Source organism: Siniperca chuatsi, linkage group LG2, assembly GCF_020085105.1.
Source record: "Siniperca chuatsi isolate FFG_IHB_CAS linkage group LG2, ASM2008510v1, whole genome shotgun sequence".
In the NCBI taxonomy this organism is placed as follows: Eukaryota; Metazoa; Chordata; class Actinopteri; order Centrarchiformes; family Sinipercidae; genus Siniperca; species Siniperca chuatsi.
The window spans coordinates 195,414-215,000 of NC_058043.1; the positions used below are offsets into that span (position 1 = coordinate 195,414).

At 49.3% G+C, this 19,587-nt stretch overlaps 5 protein-coding genes across 14 annotated transcripts in view; 3 read left to right on the plus strand and 2 right to left on the minus strand.

Moving 5' to 3' along the window:
- The first annotated feature begins 699 nt into the window (after positions 1–699).
- On the plus strand, positions 700–6,175 carry zgc:109913 (regulator of G-protein signaling 9-binding protein). 2 transcript variants are annotated; one of them, XM_044172335.1, is made up of 5 exons: positions 700–830; positions 2,493–2,709; positions 2,799–3,002; positions 5,600–5,742; positions 5,881–6,175. In XM_044172335.1, the coding sequence occupies exons 2-5, from the start codon at positions 2,508–2,510 to the stop codon at positions 6,058–6,060; spliced, it is 729 nt and encodes a 242-aa protein (XP_044028270.1). In that variant the 5' UTR covers positions 700–830; positions 2,493–2,507; the 3' UTR covers positions 6,061–6,175. The 2 variants fall into 2 exon arrangements, with proteins under 2 accessions (XP_044028270.1, XP_044028262.1); XM_044172327.1 differs by lacking the exon at positions 700–830 and adding an exon at positions 2,081–2,402.
- A 907-nt stretch (positions 6,176–7,082) lies between these two features.
- ube2c (ubiquitin-conjugating enzyme E2C) lies at positions 7,083–14,010 on the minus strand. 8 transcript variants are annotated; one of them, XR_006375414.1, is made up of 7 exons: positions 13,856–14,010; positions 12,101–12,229; positions 10,573–10,600; positions 9,975–10,061; positions 9,340–9,544; positions 7,405–7,582; positions 7,083–7,219 (listed from the first exon to the last, which is right to left on the minus strand). XR_006375414.1 is itself a non-coding variant. In XM_044173249.1 (7 exons), the coding sequence occupies exons 2-7, from the start codon at positions 12,205–12,207 to the stop codon at positions 7,182–7,184; spliced, it is 525 nt and encodes a 174-aa protein (XP_044029184.1). In that variant the 5' UTR covers positions 12,208–12,229; positions 13,856–14,010; the 3' UTR covers positions 7,083–7,181. The 8 variants fall into 8 exon arrangements, 7 of the variants coding, with proteins under 7 accessions (XP_044029184.1, XP_044029193.1, XP_044029210.1 ...); XM_044173249.1 differs by having other exon boundaries at positions 7,523–7,582; XM_044173258.1 differs by having other exon boundaries at positions 7,523–7,582; positions 12,101–12,226; positions 13,856–13,978.
- LOC122865172 lies at positions 7,589–9,333 on the plus strand. Its single transcript, XM_044173235.1, has 2 exons — positions 7,589–7,949; positions 7,983–9,333. Exons 1-2 carry the CDS (start codon positions 7,795–7,797, stop codon positions 8,788–8,790), a joined length of 963 nt encoding a protein of 320 aa, XP_044029170.1. The 5' UTR covers positions 7,589–7,794; the 3' UTR covers positions 8,791–9,333.
- A 2,029-nt stretch (positions 14,011–16,039) lies between the features above and the next one.
- polr2j (RNA polymerase II subunit J) lies at positions 16,040–17,809 on the plus strand. 2 transcript variants are annotated; one of them, XM_044218677.1, is made up of 4 exons: positions 16,271–17,033; positions 17,241–17,345; positions 17,451–17,559; positions 17,634–17,809. In XM_044218677.1, exons 1-4 carry the CDS (start codon positions 16,960–16,962, stop codon positions 17,733–17,735), a joined length of 390 nt encoding a protein of 129 aa, XP_044074612.1. In that variant the 5' UTR covers positions 16,271–16,959; the 3' UTR covers positions 17,736–17,809. The 2 variants fall into 2 exon arrangements, with proteins under 2 accessions (XP_044074621.1, XP_044074612.1); XM_044218686.1 differs by lacking the exons at positions 16,271–17,033; positions 17,241–17,345 and adding an exon at positions 16,040–16,246.
- A 1,331-nt stretch (positions 17,810–19,140) lies between these two features.
- LOC122886380 (deoxynucleotidyltransferase terminal-interacting protein 1) overlaps positions 19,141–19,587 on the minus strand; it is a 16,941-nt gene continuing 16,494 nt past the window's right edge. The window contains exon 13 of the mRNA XM_044218487.1: positions 19,141–19,543. Within this exon, the coding sequence (XP_044074422.1) occupies positions 19,435–19,543 (109 nt within the window). The 3' untranslated portion in view covers positions 19,141–19,434. The remainder of the gene's footprint in view (positions 19,544–19,587) is intronic.

Genomic DNA, 19,587 nt, shown 5'->3' on the forward strand with positions numbered 1-19,587 from the left:
TAAAATACATCTAAGCCTATTTTCAGAGAATGAATACTTTTATATACGTTGGTGACATTAGAGACACTGGGCTAGTTATGACTCCGGCTTCGGATGGACAAGGATAGAAAGGTCGCTTGCAATCTTGTCTCAAAAAAGGAAAGCAAGACAGGCAGACAAGGAAAGAAACTACACTGCAACACTCAGTGGGTTTGGGCAAGAGTGCTTCAAATGTTAGGAATGTCTCAGTGTAAACAAAGCTGTTCCTCCGTATGGAATAAGTTTGTATAGGGAACCAGCTGTTCTATAGAGTGCATGTGATTAACAATCTTTATAACAACAACACAATATTAAATTCATTACAAGAGCTTAAAGATCAATATAATCTAACAGGAACTATCTGCAGCTGAGGACCAGCACAGGATCCGTTCTGGGGCTTAACAGATTCAACGATTTTCCATCTACAAGAATCAAGCAAGTTAGCAACGGTCGATGCTAACAAACCTGTTTAATGTGACAACAGTGATGATTGTTTTCCTGGATGGAAAAGACTAGAACAACAGGGGACTACCTGACCTGGGTTCCTCTGTCTATAAATAACTGACATGACACAATCTACCTGGACAGGTGAATCCCCGAGAGAGCGGTGTGCCTGCGAGGCAGAGCTGAGGGTAAAATAAAGAGTCTCCTGGGAGCTGAGAGGATTCAGGCCTCAGCTGGCCTCCAGGCGTTAATTAAAAACACTGACGGTCCCCCGAGAGGAGAAGAAGAGTGTTTATAGAAACCTGCCTGACGCCGCACAGTCCTCCACTACAGAAGAAGAAGGTGGACGCAGTCGTGATCGGCAGCAGGTAGGACAACACACGGACTTTAAACATATTTATAACGTCAGAAATGTTTGTACTTTAGTTTTTTTATCACAACAGTTAATCCCTGAAATCGGCCCAAACCTGAACTCTGTCTCCATCACTGCCTTTTCTCAGATCTTTAATTTATAATTATATAATATACAATATATTAATACATTGCTTCTATCACAGAAAGAAATATGGAGTTAAAGCTTTTCGTGCTTTTCAGTGCTGTCAACTTCCTTTAATATGTAATATTTAACAATGATACAGCTGTTTAATACGTCTAATGAATAAGTAAAGAGTTTATAAACTGTTACTAATGTTTTATTAATAGATAATAAATCATTTACTGATGCTTTATAGATTAGTAATGAGCCATAAATAAGAACAACTTTTGGGTTGCCAGATTGTAGAAATCCTCTTCCAGCATTGATTCATTAATTCCCTTTTAAGGTATAAATTAAATTTCTTTTATGCTTTTTGGCCAATTCTAAGTGATTTCTACTTAACGCGTGCATATAATCCACTCATTTATCCATTAATAACCCCAAATGTGGAACGAACCTCTGAGTTTGTACCTTCATTTAAAAACTGTTCGTTTAAGATAGAAATGACACGCGAGGGCCAGCGGCGGAGAGGAACTTTAAAGCTCCCGCTTCACGTGTTCCTTTGTTTCTGACCACGAGGGTTCGCACACGCGAGACATACGGCACAAAGAAACACACACATTCCTTTGCTTGATGCCATCTTAGAGCCAAGCAGCCATCTTGGACGCACACACACACACACGCACACACACGCACACGCGCACACACGCACGCACGCGCACACACACACACACACACACTGTTCTGAAGAGTTAGACTTCATATTGTGTGTTTTTGCTTTGTTTATCTTTTTAAATAAACGCTTGTGTATAATTATGCCGGTTTCTTTAATGTTGCAGAGTCGGTAATTCGCCAGCCTTCGCTTTGCTGAACTCCAAATCCTTCCACTGACTGATGATCAATGATCATTTTGGTTATAGTTATTAATTAAATTATTAATCTGAGTTCCAAATTGATAGTTTAGTGTATTTTATGAGACTCAGTCAATTAATTCATTTCACTTCTTTAAGAAGAGTGTTGCCCCCGAGGACTTCATTAATTCAAGTTATTTATGATTATCTTTGCTAATTCTTATAATATTAATAATGAATTGATTGATTGCACCTTGCACATAAAAACATAACATTAGGGAAGTAGTATAAATATAAAAAAAACAGTTAAACATTGGAAAGTCATGATACATGTAATCAAAAGTTAGGTTATATAATAATTTAAAGAACGACGACTGCATACCTGTGGATCAACCTACTTCCCTAATGTTATGTGTTTAATGAACCAGGTAGCCTGTTTCTCAAGTTGCGTCTCTGTCTCCTCTAGGTAGCCGCTGGGCCGCCATCTTCGGAGGGCGGCCATGTTCAGTCAGCCAGTTAATAGCTTGTGTTTGTTTTCGTCAGCAGTTTATTTTCTTTACAGACGATCTGAGAGATCAGGAATCAAAGATTCGATAAGAGATTCATGAGTCCAGGTATTTTATCAACCCATCACTAGCTAAGAGTAAGTGATATAAACTGTTAAACGACAACAGATCCACAGACCTGTCCCTCCTCCCCGGCAGGTGGGCGATGACATCATGAGTCGGTGGCGTCGTTCGGTGGATGAGCTGGCGGCGAGGCGGCGGCAGCAGGGCGAGTGTGAGCGCGCTCAGGAGGCTCTCAGTCGGGTCACTTCCTGTTTCCAGCAGCTGGCAGCGTCGCTCGGCAGCTCGGCGGACTGCAGCTTCCTGCGAGACGAGATGGACGAGACGAGAGCGCTCGCACACCGAATCTGCAGCGGTATGAAGACCTGCACCTGTGTCTCTCACCTGTCTGTCTGTGTGTGTGTCTCTCACCTGTCTGTCTGCGTCTCACCTGTCTGTCTGCAGGTCTGTCCCGGCGTCTGGTGCGTCTGCTGTCAGACTGTGACTCTGCCCCCTCAGGTGTGGAGGACAGACAGGTGTCAGAGCGTCTGTGGGTTCTCTTCCTGTCGGTGTTAGAGAACTTCCTGTCTGACCTCAGTAAGGCCTGCGACCTGATTGGACGGTTCCCTCTGACCCAGCGCTACGATAGACGCTCGCTGGTCAACACAGGTCAGCTGATGGCTTCAGCTTCCTGTCTGTGGAAGCTCTGTGATTGGCTGAGCTATGTGGCACCTTAGCTTCCTACCTTTCCCACTGTTTTTCCTCACCTTGATACCTCACCTTGTTTCCTCACCTTGTTTCCTCACCTTGTTTCCTCACCTTGATAACTCACCTTGTTTCCTCACCTTGTTTCCTCACCTTGTTACCTCACCTTGTTTCCTCACCTTGTTTCCTCACCTTGTTTCTTCACCTTGTTACCTCACCTTGATACCTCACCTTGTTTCCTCACCTTGTTTCCTCACCTTGTTTCCTCACCTTGATAACTCACCTTGTTTCCTCACCTTGTTTCCTCACCTTGTTTCCTCACCTTGTTTCCTCACCTTGATACCTCACCTTGTTTCCTCACCTTGTTTCCTCACCTTGATACCTCACCTTGTTTCCTCACCTTGTTTCCTCACCTTGATAACTCACCTTGTTTCCTCACCTTGTTTCCTCACCTTGTTTCCTCACCTTGTTACCTCACCTTGTTTCCTCACCTTGTTTCCTCACCTTGTTTCCTCACCTTGATACCTCACCTTGTTACCTCACCTTGTTTCCTCACCTTGTTTCCTCACCTTGTTTCCTCACCTTGATACCTCACCTTGTTTCCTCACCTTGTTTCCTCACCTTGATACCTCACCTTGTTTCCTCACCTTGATACCTCACCTTGTTTCCTCACCTTGATACCTCACCTTGTTTCCTCACCTTGTTTCCTCACCTTGTTTCCTCACCTTGATAACTCACCTTGTTTCCTCACCTTGTTTCCTCACCTTGTTACCTCACCTTGATACCTCACCTTGTTTCCTCACCTTGTTTCCTCACCTTGTTTCCTCACCTTGATAACTCACCTTGTTTCCTCACCTTGTTTCCTCACCTTGTTTCCTCACCTTGTTACCTCACCTTGTTTCCTCACCTTGTTTCCTCACCTTGTTTCCTCACCTTGATACCTCACCTTGTTTCCTCACCTTGTTTCCTCACCTTGATACCTCACCTTGTTTCCTCACCTTGTTTCCTCACCTTGATAACTCACCTTGTTTCCTCACCTTGTTTCCTCACCTTGTTTCCTCACCTTGTTACCTCACCTTGTTTCCTCACCTTGTTTCCTCACCTTGTTTCCTCACCTTGATACCTCACCTTGTTACCTCACCTTGTTTCCTCACCTTGTTTCCTCACCTTGTTTCCTCACCTTGTTTCCTCACCTTGATACCTCACCTTGTTTCCTCACCTTGTTTCCTCACCTTGATACCTCACCTTGTTTCCTCACCTTGATACCTCACCTTGTTTCCTCACCTTGATACCTCACCTTGTTTCCTCACCTTGATACCTCACCTTGTTACCTCACCTCCTTTCTTTCCTTCCTGCCCACTGAATTGCTGCCAGAGTGCCGGGCTGCACTGGACCTGCCTTAAAACCAACAAAGTTTTGGCTGAAGTGCCCTGGGCGGCGCTGGCAGCGGGCGCAGTGACCTACAACCAATCAGACTTTTCAAATGGGGGGTGTTGGTTGGTGACGAAAGCCTCCATATACATCACCTGCCTCCAGATCAGCCAAAAGCAAAATGCTTTTTAAAAAACATATTTCAAAAAGAATAAAGTCAGGATTAGAAGTGAACATTTTAAATATGACTAAATGTTGTTTCTAGAGCAGCTGCAGTGTTTACAGCAGCAAAGTCACCATATAAACTCAATGATATCTCACTGGAAACAAATGTAAAATAAATCGTATTCCTGAAGTCGGTTCTTCATTCGTTCTGAACATCCGTCAGTATCGGTGCTTCCTCCGGTCCTCCTCCCTCTGCTGCTGCTGCGCTACGTCCATCGGTAGCTCTGGAGAAATACATGTGTTTAATTCTTTTTAGTTGCTAGATTTACCTGCCACGGGCAATCGGGCAATCCTTATTGTTGAGCCCTGTAGTGTGGGAGAACATTCTGGATGAGCTGCAGAGGTCGGAGGGCGAGGGCGAGTTCCAGTAGTCTGCCTGCGAGACGACGAGAGCCTGGACCAGAACCTGCGCCGCCTCTTGGGAGAGGGACGGACGTATCCTCCTGATGTTGTGGAGGGTGAATCTGCAGGACCGGGTTGTCGCAGCCATGTTGGCAGCGAAGCAGCGTCGCGCCCAGGTTCCTGTTCCAGCCCGAGCCGGGGACACCACCGAGTTCTCGGGGTGTCGGAGAGGTCGCGAACAGGAGATGCTTCTCTGGAAGGAAGAGCAGCTTGCTTTTCCCTTCACACGCACACACCTACACCTGCTCGCCCCGCCTCTTCCTGTTTCTCTCTCCCCGTATCTGTCACAGCAGCAGGTAGAAACATCTCATCAGGCAGAAATCACCAAACCTAAGAAAGACTGAACCTCCTCTGGGATCCAAGGACACCTGGAACTTAACTTCCTCTAGGATCCTTGTAACATCCTCAAAGACCCCTACAGCCTCCTTTAGAACCACTGAAACTCCTCAGGGATCCCTGAAAACAAGGATATAGGATCAGTGCAGTCCAGTCGGATTATCTTGACAATCTAATGTGTTTTACGAACCTCAGAGCTCTTACAAGTCTGCCTCTCCTCTCTCCAGGATGTACTGATGGCGTGGTGGGTGTGGCAGCTCGAGTGGCTTCAGTCCAGGCGCCATGGCTCACCTTGGAGGAGGGGGGGCGCCCGGATCTGACCAATCACATTGCAGAAGTGGAGGCCATGCTGAGTGAGATGCAGCTGAGGGTGAGACAGAACCGGAGAGGGAGCTCTTGTTTAGAACAGATGGATCGTGACTAGACCAGACACGGGTCTGCAGCTGGAACCGGGTCTTGTACCTGGTCTTAGTGCCTTGTTGTGTTTAACCTTGTTGGTGTTCTGAAGGTTCCCGTTGCGTTCTGGTCGGTGGAGGCGACCCAGCCAGCGTGGGCCGAAGCCACAGGTGAACTGGATGAGCCGGACGACAGCCTGGAGGACCTGATGGAGGTCGAGGTCGTCTCCAACAACAACAAGACGGCCGCCCGCTGCCAGCCGCCGTGCTGCGGACTGGGCTGCGTCGGGTAGAGTCGCGGCTCAGACCGCTGACATCACCTCGATCGCACCGCTGTGACACACCTGACAACATGCTCACGTCTGTTTGAATAACAAATGTTACACAAATAAACTTCAACAAAACTGATTTTATAATATGGCCAAGAAAAAGTCCGACTATTGATATATTCCTTCTTTTAAACTACGACTGAATTTTAACATTACATCAGTAAAAATGATTATATATATATATATATATAATATATATATATATAAATATATATATGTAAATATATATATAAATATATATATAAATATATATATATATATATATATATATATATATAAATTAATAAAATATTTTCCCCGACAGTCTGAATTCTTCCTCATGTGGTTCAAACTTGTGTGTAAAAACACTGCGTGCACATTAATGACACTTCAGTACTTTAGCTTTCAGTCACGTGACGTGATAAACACGTGACTCGGCTCTGTAGCGGCAGGCCAGCTGGTGAAGCAGTGCATCATGGGAAGACACTGCAACAGCAGCCGGTCCGATTTAAAAACACGAATGGTTGTTTTAACTAAACACATGATGGAAAGTAGTTTATTTGACTAAACAATCTCTACTAAACTTCCACGTACTCACTTGTTCTGGAACTTTCGACTGTATTACATGGTCTTCATCGGCGGATGGAGTTCTGATCCACGTTGGAAACAGCTGCTTCATTTCAGTGACTTTATATATTTTATATTTAATCTCAATCCTCCTGCTGACTCAGCTCTAGGCTAATGTTAGCATGCTGTTAGCATACTGGTGTACTACAAAGACTACAAACATGATCTGAATACTTGTTCCTCACCTTCCTGGTTAGCACAGCGGCTAACGTGGCTAACGCCCTGGTTGAGTTTAGCATAATCACCAGACAGCGTTCTTATGTCTGTGCTCTTTCTAGTTTAGGTGAGTGGAAATGTAATGACTTAATTTTAAATATAAAGAAGAGTTTTCTCCTCGGCATGATTAAAGGTCCAATAAAGAGTCAGTCAGCGTCCGCGTGTCGAGTTAAGAACTTTATTGATACAGCGAGGTGAACAAACATAAAAATATTGTACAAACACAGAAGACAAACAGAAGAAGGAGGAAACGTGGAGCAGCTTCACTTCTGGAAGGTCGAGTGTAGATGAGCTTTAAAGCCTGAAAGAGACAAACAGCTGTTAGAACTACAGCTCCCATCAGCCCCTGCTGCTGTCCGACCCCTGACCCCAGGCCTGTTGCACAGTGAACAGACTTTAGGTTCAGTTGCAGCTCGAGCAGGAAGACATTTGCCTAAATGTTGATTAAATATGAACATCAGTTACTGGTGCGCGTCCACACGTCACCTCACAGAACTAAACCCGGCAGGCCGCCGTTTCCCGCCGAGGTCGTTTTGCACCTGAGGCGGGTCCAGCCCTCTCACTAAAGCAAGCTGAGTCAGCTACACGAGGTCAGTGAACGCACCTTCCTGATCGTCCCAGAGCTCCGCGGCCGCCGTGTTCAGAGGACTCTCGTTGTTCGGTTCTGGGAGGAAACAGACAACAGTACAGACGGGATCAGCATTAAAGCCCAAACGCCGCCGCGGCGCCAGCCGGCTGTTCTCAGCGACGACTGCCACCAGCTGCTGAAGCCGGAGGCCCGGAGGACTTCAAACAAGCAATAAGTCTAATAACAGTTCTGCATCGTCAGGCCTCTAAGAACGACTCGCACGAGGAGATCGATCACGTGACGAGGTCATGACCTCAGCAGGCGCCGCTTCATTTAAACACACGCCGAAACGGGCTGAGGTCAGCTCGAACTTCGATTCTGCTGTTAACGAGACGTGCATTCAAACCCGCGAGCGAGAAACACACGTTACTTCAACTTCAGTTCGGGAGCAGAAGTCTTACTGGTCTGTTACCGGTCCGTTACTGGTCTGCTGCTGGTCTGTTACCGGTCCGTTACTGGTCAGCTGGTGGTCTGTTACCGGTCCGTTACTGGTCAGCTGGTGGTCTGTTACCGGTCCGTTACGGGTCAGCTGCTGGTCTGTTACTGGTCTGCTGGTGGTCTGTTACCGGTCCGTTACTGGTCTGTTACTGGTCAGCTGCTGGTCTGTTACCGGTCCGTTACGGGTCAGCTGCTGGTCTGTTACCGGTCCGTTACTGGTCAGCTGCTGGTCTGTTACGGTCTGTTACTGGTCAGCTGCTGGTCTGTTACCGGTCCGTTACTGGTCAGCTGCTGGTCTGTTACCGGTCCGTTACTGGTCAGCTGCTGGTCTGTTACCGGTCTGTTACTGGTCAGCTGCTGGTCTGTTACCGGTCCGTTACTGGTCAGCTGCTGGTCTGTTACCGGTCCGTTACTGGTCAGCTGCTGGTCTGTTACCGGTCCGTTACTGGTCAGCTGGTGGTCTGTTACCGGTCCGTTACGGGTCAGCTGCTGGTCTGTTACTGGTCTGCTGGTGGTCTGTTACTGGTCCGTTACCGGTCCGTTACTGGTCAGCTGGTGGTCTGTTACCGGTCAGCTGGTGGTCTGTTACCGGTCTGTTACTGGTCCGCTGCTGGTCTGTTACCGGTCAGCTGGTGGTCTGTTACTGGTCTGTTACCGGTCTGTTACCGGTCAGCTGCTGGTCCGTTACTGGTCAGCTGCTGGTCCGTTACTGGTCAGCTGCTGGTCCGTTACTGGTCAGCTGCTGGTCCGTTACTGGTCAGCTGCTGGTCCGTTACTGGTCAGCTGCTGGTCCGTTACTGGTCTGAGCTGCCTTTTATAGCCAAAATCTTTTTCCCGTTAGCTGGCGATGCTAACTGTTAGCATCAGTAGCTAACAGTCATGTGACCATGCGGATATGTCAGCTGCAGAATATTAAATACATATCGAACACATTTAAGAGAACTTTGATTCGGGGGTCAAATCATGTTGTCGGGCCGGTTTTGGCCCCCGGGCCACGGTTTGCCCACCGAAAATGAGCTCAAACAGATGTTTGATATTTACTGATCAGCTGACAGATACACTGACGAATCTGCAATAAGCTGATAAGCGCATCACCTCGCTGACCCGATCGATCGTCCTGATCGATCAGGTCAGCGAGGTGAGGCGCTGTCCAGGTGACAACACGGACGGACAGCAACGCGCCAACTAAGGCAGAGAAGAAGAAGAAGAGTGTCCGCAGGTAAACAACAAACAGGAAGGAAAACGAGTCGTGGCGAGCAGGGAGCTTTAACTTCCCCCGCCGCGCGTTCACATCGGAGCGAAGACGTCGCGTGTACGCCACGACAGCAGCGGTCTGAACTGGTCACACTGGTTACCTCCCAGCAAGCTCTGGACGGACAGGAGGATGGAGCGGACGTCGTACAGCGCCGACCACTTGTCCTTCAGGATGTCCAGACAGATGAAACCTTGTTCGTCCACGTTGGGATGAAAACACGAGGTGACGAACTTCACACGAGGAGCCTGGTACGGATAACCAGCCGGGAACTCCAGAGACAACCTGTACCTGAGGCCGTCGTACACCTGAGAGACAGACAGGTGAGAGAGACAGGTGAGAGAGAGACAGGTGAGACAGACAGGTGAGAGAGAGACACAGAGAGAGAGAGAGAGAGAGAGAGACAGACAGGAGAGAGAGAGACAGGTGAGAGACAGACAGGTGAGAGAGAGAGAGACAGACAGGTGAGAGAGAGAGAGACAGACAGGTGAGAGAGAGACAGGAGAGAGAGAGAGACAGGAGAGAGAGAGAGACAGGAGAGACAGACAGGTGAGAGACAGAGAGAGAGAGAGACAGGAGAGAGAGAGAGACAGGAGAGACAGACAGGTGAGAGACAGAGAGAGAGAGAGACAGGTGAGAGAGACAGACAGGTGTGTGTGTGTGTGAGAGTGTGTGTGTGTGTGTGTGTGTGTGAGAGAGAGAGTGTGTGTGTGTGTGTGTGTGTGTGTGTGTACGTACTGTCCCTTGAGGTCCATCGATGGTCCCGATCCATTTGAAGAGATTATCTGATTCTGGAAACGCTGAGATCCCCTTGTCACCTGACATCTGCATCATCAACACAGACAGAGGTCACGTGATGTCATCACATGACGTCGTCACCACAGACAGAGGTCACGTGATGTCATCACATGACGTCGTCACCACAGACAGAGGTCACGTGATGTCATCACATGACGTCATCACCACAGACAGAGGTCACGTGACGCAGGGACGGGTTCTGATAAACTTGCCGTCGTTGATTCCCGATCTCTCTCTCGCCGTTAACCAAACATGGCCGACCACCGCGCTCAGTTTAACTACACTCCGCGGTAACGTTCAGGTACCGTTGGGATTTTCAAAAGCAAGGAACATTTCCAGCAGTGAGCTAGCTTTCCCGCTAACCGGCCCAACGCCGCGTCGCTTTGTGTTTCCGTTGAGCGCACAGGGTCGCTGAAGAACCGGGTTACCGGTCAGCGACTTCCTGCAGTGGAAAAGGGCCGCATGTGACGACGTCTGGTTACCATGGTGATGAGAGACTGTAAACACACACACGTATATAAACTATAGATAAACTCACCATCAGAGTCATGAGCTCCTGCTGCAACCTGCACACACAGAGAGAGAGGGTTACACACCTGTACACACACACACACACACACACAGGGTTACACACCTGCACACAGGGTTACACACCTGCACACACAGAGAGAGAGAGAGAGGGTTACACACCTGTATACACACACACACACACACAGGGTTACACACCTGCACACAGGGTTACACACCTGCACACAGGGTTACACACCTGTACACACACACACACACAGTGTTACACACCTGCACAGTGTTACACACCTGCACACACCTGCACACAGGGTTACACACCTGTATACACCTGTACACAGGGTTACACACCTGTACACACACACACACACACACAGGGTTACACACCTGCACACAGTGTTACACACCTGCACACACACAGAGAGAGAGAGGGTTACACACACACATACACACACACACACACACAGTGTTACACACCTGCACACAGGGTTACACACCTGCACACACTGTTACACACCTGTACACACACACACACACAGTGTTACACACCTGCACACAGTGTTACACACCTGCACACACCTGCACACAGGGTTACACACCTGTATACACCTGTACACAGTGTTACACACCTGCACACAGTGTTACACACCTGCACACACCTGCACACAGGGTTACACACCTGTATACACCTGCACACAGGGTTACACACCTGTATACACCTGTACACAGGGTTACACACCTGTACACACACACAGTGTTACACACCTGCACACAGGGTTACACACCTGTACACACACACACACACACACACAGGGTTACACACCTGTACACACACACACACACACACACACACACACACACACACACACAGGGTTACACACACACACACACAGGGTTACACACCTGCACACACAGTGTTACACACCTGCACACACACACACATTTCCCACGAGGAAACACTACAGTAAGGCGGAGAATGAAAACGGTTTGTGAAGCTCGGAGCTGCTGCGGTTCAAGTCTCAGAGACAGAGGGACACGTTGCCCATGTTGCCCAACACGTTGCCCATGTTGCCCAACACGTTGCCTGCCAATAAATAAGCAGCTGTCATGTGACGCCACGGTCGCAGGTAATTTGAAGGCGCTGTACCAGTTAAACACACAGACTGATCAGGGATCTGATTGGACGACGCTCAGTATTCAGGAAGATAATTTACAGATGTTCGTTAACAATAAGCGTGATATTGATTTCATATTAAACAGCTGCGCGCGCACACACACACACACACACACACACACACACACTGATGGCGGCGAGCTGCTGGTCGGACCATCAGCAGCCGTTCGGGGTTCAGTGCGCTGCTCGTGGACCCGGGTCAGGTGGGTCAGGTGGACACGAGAAGCTGGGGATCGAACCTGCGCGTCATCACAGTGCTGTGTAAAACGGTGTGCGACCGGCAGCAGACACGGAGCTGAGACAGTTCACAGACCGCCAGTGACCGACCGGACCGGGACGGACCGACCGGACGCGTGGCGTCTCTCACCGTTTGGACACCGAGCCTCTGGCCGCGCTGCCGCCCGTCTCGCTGCCCTTCAGGGCGGCTGTGGAGGAAGCTGCTGCCGCTGCCGGGTCCATGTTCTGGGAGGCCATCAGGGCTGACGGGGCGTCACTGCTGGAGACAGACAGGCAGGGAGACAGGCGGTCAGACAGAGAGACAGGCAGGGAGACAGACAGGGAGACAGACAGGCGGTCAGACAGGCAGGGAGACAGGCGGGAGACAGGCAGGGAGACAGGCGGTCAAACAGACAGGCAGGAGACAGACAGGCAGGGAGACAGGCGGTCAGACAGGCAGGGAGACAGGCGGTCAGACAGGGAGACAGACAGGCGGTCAGACAGGGAGACAGACAGGGAGACAGGCAGGGAGACAGGCAGGGAGACAGACAGGGAGACAGGCAGGCAGAGACAGACAGAGAGGCAGACAGAGAGACAGACAGGGAGACAGACAGTCAGGCAGGGAGACAGGCAGGGAGACAGGCGGTCAGACAGAGAGACAGACAGGCAGGGAGACAGACAGGGAGACAGACAGGCGGTCAGACAGACAGGGAGACAGGCGGTCAGACAGGCAGGGAGACAGACGGTCAAACAGACAGGCAGGGAGACAGACAGGCAGGGAGACAGACAGGCAGGGAGACAGGCGGTCAGGCAGGGAGACAGACAGGCAGGGAGACAGACAGGCAGGGAGACAGGCGGTCAGGCAGGGAGACAGGCAGGGAGACAGAGAGACAGGCAGGGAGACAGGCGGTCAGACAGAGAGACAGACAGGCAGGGAGACAGACAGGGAGACAGGCGGTCAGACAGACAGGCGGTCAGACAGACAGACAGGCGGTCAGACAGAGAGAGAGACAGACAGGCGGTCAGACAGACAGGCGGTCAGACAGAGAGAGAGACAGACAGGCGGTCAGACAGACAGGCAAACAGACAGGCAGAGAGACAGACAGACAGTCAGACAGGAGACAGACAGGCGGTCAGACAGAGAGAGAGACAGACAGGCGGTCAGACAGACAGACAGGCGGTCAGACAGAGAGAGAGACAGACAGGCGGTCAGACAGACAGGCGGTCAGACAGAGAGAGAGACAGACAGGCGGTCAGACAGAGAGAGAGACAGACAGGCGGTCAGACAGACAGGCGGTCAGACAGAGAGAGAGACAGACAGGCGGTCAGACAGAGAGAGAGAGACAGACAGGCGGTCAGACAGACAGGCGGTCAGACAGAGAGAGAGACAGACAGGCGGTCAGACAGACAGACAGGCGGTCAGACAGAGAGAGAGAGACAGACAGGCGGTCAGACAGACAGGCGGTCAGACAGAGAGAGAGACAGACAGGCGGTCAGACAGAGAGAGAGACAGACAGGCGGTCAGACAGAGAGACAGGCAGCGGATAAACTCCCTACACTCTTGCGCAGCCACAGCTCGCCGTATGTTCGCCAGCAGCTGCTGAATGTCGGCTACCGGAGGTCCCGGTAAGCCGCTCGGTCCGGTGGTAACGGGGTTAGACGGTAAGTTATCCGGTAAGTTAGCAGCAGCTTGTTGTTGCTCCGCTTCAGCAGCGGTTCTGTTTTAGCTTCATGCTAACGATAGCAGCGCTGTTAGCGTTAGCTCAGCCGGCTAACTGAACATTAGCTCCGCTGTTAGCCTGTTTATTATTTACAGCACAGAGAAGCGAAGCTAACAGCTGCTGTAGATCAACACGTGCACACAGTACGAACATAACCAGGTGATTAATCTACCTGCGGTACTCACCGTGTGTCGGTGTGTTAGCGGTCCGAGCGGAGCTGCCGTCGCTCTGATTCAAACTGAGCACTCTCCCGCCCCCCGGTTTAAACCGGCTCCTTCTCACACACACATCCAATCAGCGCCCGACTTTCAAAAACAAACCACCTCCTGCTAACCAATCAGAAGGGCGCGCAAGGAGGGAACAGCGATGTGATTGGGCAGGAGGAACTTCCGGAACGCGACGAAACCGACCAACATTTAATGTTGACGTCACAGACTCCCACACGAAACACACTTCAAGGAGCGCCTTCTTTAGGCTTAAGACCTTCCTCTGTGATAAAGCTTATAGTTAGGCAGGCTCAGGTGAGTCCTGAACCATCCCTTAGTTATGCTGCTATAGGCCTAGACTGCCGGGAGACTTCCCATGATGCACCTCTTTCCTCTCTCCTCCTCTCCCTCTCCATCTGTATGCATTTTTATCCCATTACTGCATGTTACTAACTCGACATCTTCTCTCTCCCGTAGTTCTGTGCTTTCTCGTTCTCTCTCCTCTCTCCTTCTGTCGCTTTCAGCAGGTATTTCTGCCTCCAGAGCTGCAGAGTCTGGATCTGAGGTTGTGGGCCGCCTGCTGCCCCCGTGTTCCTGCAGAGTCTGGATCTGTGGTTGTGGGCCACCTGCTGCCCCCGTGTTCCTGCAGAGTCTGGATCTGTGGTTGTGGGCCGCCTGCTGCCCCGTGTTCCTGCAGAGTCTGGATCTGTGGTTGTGGGCCACCTGCTGCCCCCGTGTTCCTGCAGAGTCTGGATCTGTGGTTGTGGGCCACCTGCTGCCCCCGTGTTCCTGCAGAGTCTGGATCTGTGGTTGTGGGCCGCCTGCTGCCCCCGTGTTCCTGCTCGACAGCTGCTACTACAGTTGTTGTTACTGGTCTTATTATGATTAGCACTACCATTACATTATTATTGTTTTAAAATCCTATATGGGATTTGCATTGTGCTACTGTACCCCGAGTCTGGTTCTGCTCGAGGTTTCTGCCTCTTAAAGGAAGTATTTCCTTGCCACTGTGGCCAAATGCTCATGGTGGGATTTGTTCTCTGTAAATAATATCATAAAGAGTTCGGTCTCGACCTGCTCTGTAGGAAAAGTGCAACGAGATAACTTCTGTTATGAACTGGTGCTGTATAAACAAAACTGAACTGAACTGAAGTCTTGTTTATTAACTCAGGAATAGTTATGAAAGAGAAACACATCACCTTCAGGTGGGTCTCAGCACCTTCAGGTGAGTCTCAGCACCTTCAGGTTGGTCTCAGCACCTTCAGGTGGGTCTCAGGTGGGTCTCAGCACCTTCAGGTGGGTCTCAGCACCTTCAGGTGGGTCTCAGGTGGGTCTCAGCACCTTCAGGTGGGTCTCAGCACCTTCAGGTGAGTCTCAGCACCTTCAGGTGGGTCTCAGCACCTTCAGGTGTCCTGGGAAACGAGAGAGCAAAGTAGCAAAAAGAAGAAGAAAAGAAAATATTGAAATCAACATGAAATGATCACAATCAGAGGGGAAAGGCCAGCAGCAGGGGGAGGACGCGATAAAGGGGGACATGTACACTCAAGAACAGGAACAAGACGGACAGAGTAAGTAATAAGAACTGGTCTGAGATCGGTGCCATGAGGCAGAAGACCATGTCCTGCAGGACGTTTACACCAGAAAGACCAGAAATGTTGCACCCTAACCCTACCGAGCGGGTCCAGGACGGCGTTCAAAGTCTCTCAGAGTGCGGAGACGGGGTCCAGGGAGACGGGGTCCAGGGAGACGGGGTCCAGGCTGACTGCCGTAACATTAATGGGCACTAAGGGAGAATAAAACCTGAAGGTGGCAGCAATGCAACATGGCGGATGCCAGCTGCCGTAAAACCTCGAAGAAGAAGAAAAAGAAGAAGTAGTAGTAGAAGAAGAAACAGGATATACTTTATGAAATTCTCTACTCAGTTACAAGAATAACACACCAGGGAGGGCTAGTTACATTTTTGTGGGCTGTATTATAGGATCTAAAGGTAGGGTTGTTTTTTTGTTTTTTTTTGTCTTCTTTTGTTTTGTTGTTTCTTTCCTTCCCCCCTAAATCCCTGGGAAATTGTAGATAATGGTCTACTGACTGATCCACACTCCAGAACAGAAGGTGGCGGTAATGCACCATTAAGCTGGTTGCCAACCGCCGTTAAAAAAGAAGAAGAAGAGGAGGAGTAGTAGTAGTAGAAGAAGAAGTAGTCCTCCGCGCTCGCGCTCAGGCAGAGAAGATGAACGCGCCTCCCGCTTTCGAGTCGTTTCTTTTGTTTGAAGGAGAGAAAAAGATCAGCATCACTAAAGATACTAAAGTCCCAAACGCGTGTTTGTTCACGCTGAACAAGGAGGACCACACGCTGGGAAACATCATCCGCGCGTAAGAGGCTAACTATGCTAACAGACACACACACACACACACACACTGCTGTCAGGCTACAGTCCGGAGGCTAACCATGCTAACAGACACACACACTGCTATCAGGCTACAGTCCGGAGGCTAACCATGCTAACAGACACACACACACACACACACACTGCTGTCAGGCTACAGTCCGGAGGCTAACCATGCTAACAGACACACACACACACACACTGCTATCAGGCTACAGTCCGGAGGCTAACAGCTCTCACAAACAGGGCGCTAGCAGAAGCTAACTATGCTAACAGACTCAGGCAGTTCGGGATATTGTGAGCTGCTGTTCAACAAAACAACCAGTTAATCTTCATCACTAAAGTCTCTTCTTGTTCATGTAGAAAATGCTTTCCGAAAACACTACTGATAAAATATGAATCTGATATTTATATTTTTAAACCGTATTAATCTAACTAACAGGTTGTGTTAAGTGTCCGCCTGGTGAACAGCCGCTGTTAGCCTTTTAGCTAACGGACCGTCATGACTGCTTTGATGTATTAAAACAACAGTGTCCTTACACTGTGTACACAGTATTAGCAGGTACTGTCACCTGTGTGTCCGCCTGCTGTTCTTCTTCTGTGGTTCGCGTTTGGCTGCTGCAGTTTATAAAGGACTCCTATCTGCACTCAGTGGCCACTTTATTAGGTACACCTAGTTACAGGTATTTCCGCATTGATATGAACGTGATGGACACAACAACAGAAACACCTGTCAGTCTAAAACAGTACAGATCAACAAAACGATCCTTCAGGTGAATCAGCACATTATGAGTTTATGACAGGACAGGTGGGTTAGACTTCGTTGTAAAGTGTTCCTAATAAACTGGACACCTTTTTACTTTTAGTAGTACTGTTGCATGCTAGTTAACTGTAGCTAACTTTGCTCCAAATATGGTGTTTTTAAGGTGATGTCAGGTCACGTGACCTCCTCGTTGATAAATATAATTAATGTATAGCAGGCTGTTTGGACCAATCAGGGCTCAGACTGTAGACTTGAGTTCTCTACAGCAGCATCAACAGGAAGTGCCTCAAATGAAACCACTTCAGTTTGTCTCTGATCCAGGGTCAGTTTAACCAGGTTTTCACAATAAGAGCTTCTGTTTTTACCTTCAGATTCTAACCAGGTGTGTGTGTGTGTGTGTGTGTGTGCGTGTGCGTGCGCGCGTCAGTCAGCTGTTGAAGGATCCGCAGGTGCTGTTCGCTGGTTATAAAGTTCCTCATCCTCTGGAACACAAGATCGTCATCAGAGTGCAGACCACACCTGACTACAGTCCGCAGGTAACACACACACCATCAGTGTTTTATTTTGACAGGAAGTGATGTCGTGTTCCTGATGTGTGTTTTGTTGACAGGAAGCGTTCACGAACGCCATCACTGACCTCATCAGCGAGCTCTCTCTGCTGGAGGAACGCTTCAGAGTCGCCATCAAGGACAAACAGGAAGGGATTGAGTGACGCTCCGCCCTCCTCGTGATGTCATTTCCTGTTTGCTTGGTTTATTTTTATAAATAAAGTGTGTGATGTCACAACCTGCAGGATTTGGTGTGTGATGTAATGATCGGGGGGGACACCTGTTTACCTGCAGCTCAGGTGTGACATCATTTCTTCTGATGGTGTCAGACAGCTGCGAGTCCTCAGGTGTGCTCAGGTGTGCTGCGGTCACAGAACCTGAAATACTTCCTCACTCTGCTCCTCAGACGCTTCTTTGTTTCTTTATTGAACACATTTTATAAACAGCTGATTACCAGACTTGGGACGTAATCAATAAAGAGTTTGATTCTGAATAAATAACTGATGGACGGGATTATTTAAAACACGCTTCGAGGGAGTGAAGTCGTTTTTACTGTTATGATTTTTAAAGGACGGCCAGTTCGTTTGATTATCTGATCAGCTTTGCTCGCGTGTCCTCCATGTTTATTGATTAGCTGAGTTTACTGATCGATCAATAGTGCTGTAACAGGTCTAGCAGAGAATGAATGTAAAGAGCGACACCACAAGCCAAACTACTTCACACTTGTGATTAGAGACTAAAGTTTGAACTCATTAGATTTTTCCTAACAGGTTTGAATTTGTAACACAAGGTGACGCTCTCTACCCATGATGCAACAGGAAGTGATCTGTTTTACCTGCTGACAGAAACATCAGTGTGAGCGTCGACTCACTTCTGGTTAGCACGCCCACAGCGAAACGTGATGACATCATCACAGTCATGATGACATCATCAGAAATGGAACCAAAAAAAAGCTGCCAAAATTAAAATCTGAACAGGTTTCCATCGTGTGTGCCTGGTGTTCAGGTGCGGCAGCACGATGAGGCGGCGTGCGCGCTCAGCACCTGACGTATAAAGGGAACTGGTTACAGCGTCGGAGGCGGGGTCTGTTCGCTCGGCGGCGCACGAAGCCGAAGTTCGACTTCTACCCGGATCTTCCGCAGCGCGCGGCCCAGAGAGCGAGCGCACTGAAGGTTTAATCGTCCAGACTTTCCCAACGTTAACGACCGAATGGATCAAACAGTGGTTCAGCAGTTGTGACCGTTTACAGTCGCTTCTTCACAACGCAAGTCTACGGGAAAAGTCTGTTTGGGCCCGTGTGCATCACGTGACGTCTACATCACGTGACGTGCGCACCACGTTCTCGGGACCGAGTCTCACAGCTACTCCGGATAAACTTACAGAGCTGGAAACGAGCGAAAGACGTCCAAAATATTTTGTCTGAATTCAGGTTCAGGTCACAGACACCTGAATTACAGGTTAGAGGTTTAGATCATGTGACTGACTGTCACCTGGTTGGTCAGATGTTATGAACCAGAGAAACTGGTCTGATCCGGTTCAGCTGATGAACAGAAGGTAAACAGGTCCACGTGTGTCAGAAGCGGTTTTATTTCATTGTTTAAAAATGGCAGTAAAAATAAACACAGTGGAAGCAGCCAATCCGAGAAGGCCCACGATGGTCAGATGATCAATCTCTGCGCTCTCATTGGCTTGTCGTTTCTACATCTGGCAGGTTTTTACTGCAGACGGTCAGAGGTCATGTGATCAGCGTGTGTGTGGGTCAGAGGTCATGTGATCAGCGTGTGTGTGTGTGCGGGTCAGAGGTCATGTGATCAGCGTGTGTGTGTGTGTGTGTGCGGGTCAGAGGTCATGTGATCTGCGGGGTCAGAGGTCAGCGTCTCTCTGAGCCTCCATGGCTCTCTGCATCTTCTCCACCATCCACAGAGGAACTGAGAACGGCTTCAACTCGTCCATCCTGACGTCCGGACAGTCCCTGCGAACACACACAGCTGTTACCATGGCAACCACCGACAGTGA

Coding starts and splice junctions, on each gene's coding strand:
- zgc:109913 (XM_044172335.1), top strand. CDS start 2,508: ATGAGTCGGTGGCGTCGTTCGGTGGATGAGCTGGCGGCGAGGCGGCGG. Junction 2,710..2,798: donor CGCACACCGAATCTGCAGCG/GTATGAAGACCT, acceptor GTCTGTCTGCAG/GTCTGTCCCGGCGTCTGGTG. Junction 3,003..5,599: donor ACGCTCGCTGGTCAACACAG/GTCAGCTGATGG, acceptor TCCTCTCTCCAG/GATGTACTGATGGCGTGGTG.
- LOC122865172 (XM_044173235.1), top strand. CDS start 7,795: ATGACCTCAGCAGGCGCCGCTTCATTTAAACACACGCCGAAACGGGCT. Junction 7,950..7,982: donor CGGGAGCAGAAGTCTTACTG/GTCTGTTACCGG, acceptor GGTCTGCTGCTG/GTCTGTTACCGGTCCGTTAC.
- ube2c (XM_044173249.1), bottom strand. CDS start 12,207: ATGGCCTCCCAGAACATGGACCCGGCAGCGGCAGCAGCTTCCTCCACA. Junction 10,601..12,100: donor AGAGGCTCGGTGTCCAAACG/GTGAGAGACGCC, acceptor CTGTGTGTGCAG/GTTGCAGCAGGAGCTCATGA. Junction 9,545..9,974: donor TCGATGGACCTCAAGGGACA/GTACGTACACAC, acceptor TCTGTCTCTCAG/GTGTACGACGGCCTCAGGTA.
- polr2j (XM_044218677.1), top strand. CDS start 16,960: ATGAACGTGATGGACACAACAACAGAAACACCTGTCAGTCTAAAACAG. Junction 17,346..17,450: donor CAGTTTGTCTCTGATCCAGG/GTCAGTTTAACC, acceptor TGCGCGCGTCAG/TCAGCTGTTGAAGGATCCGC. Junction 17,560..17,633: donor CACCTGACTACAGTCCGCAG/GTAACACACACA, acceptor TTTTGTTGACAG/GAAGCGTTCACGAACGCCAT.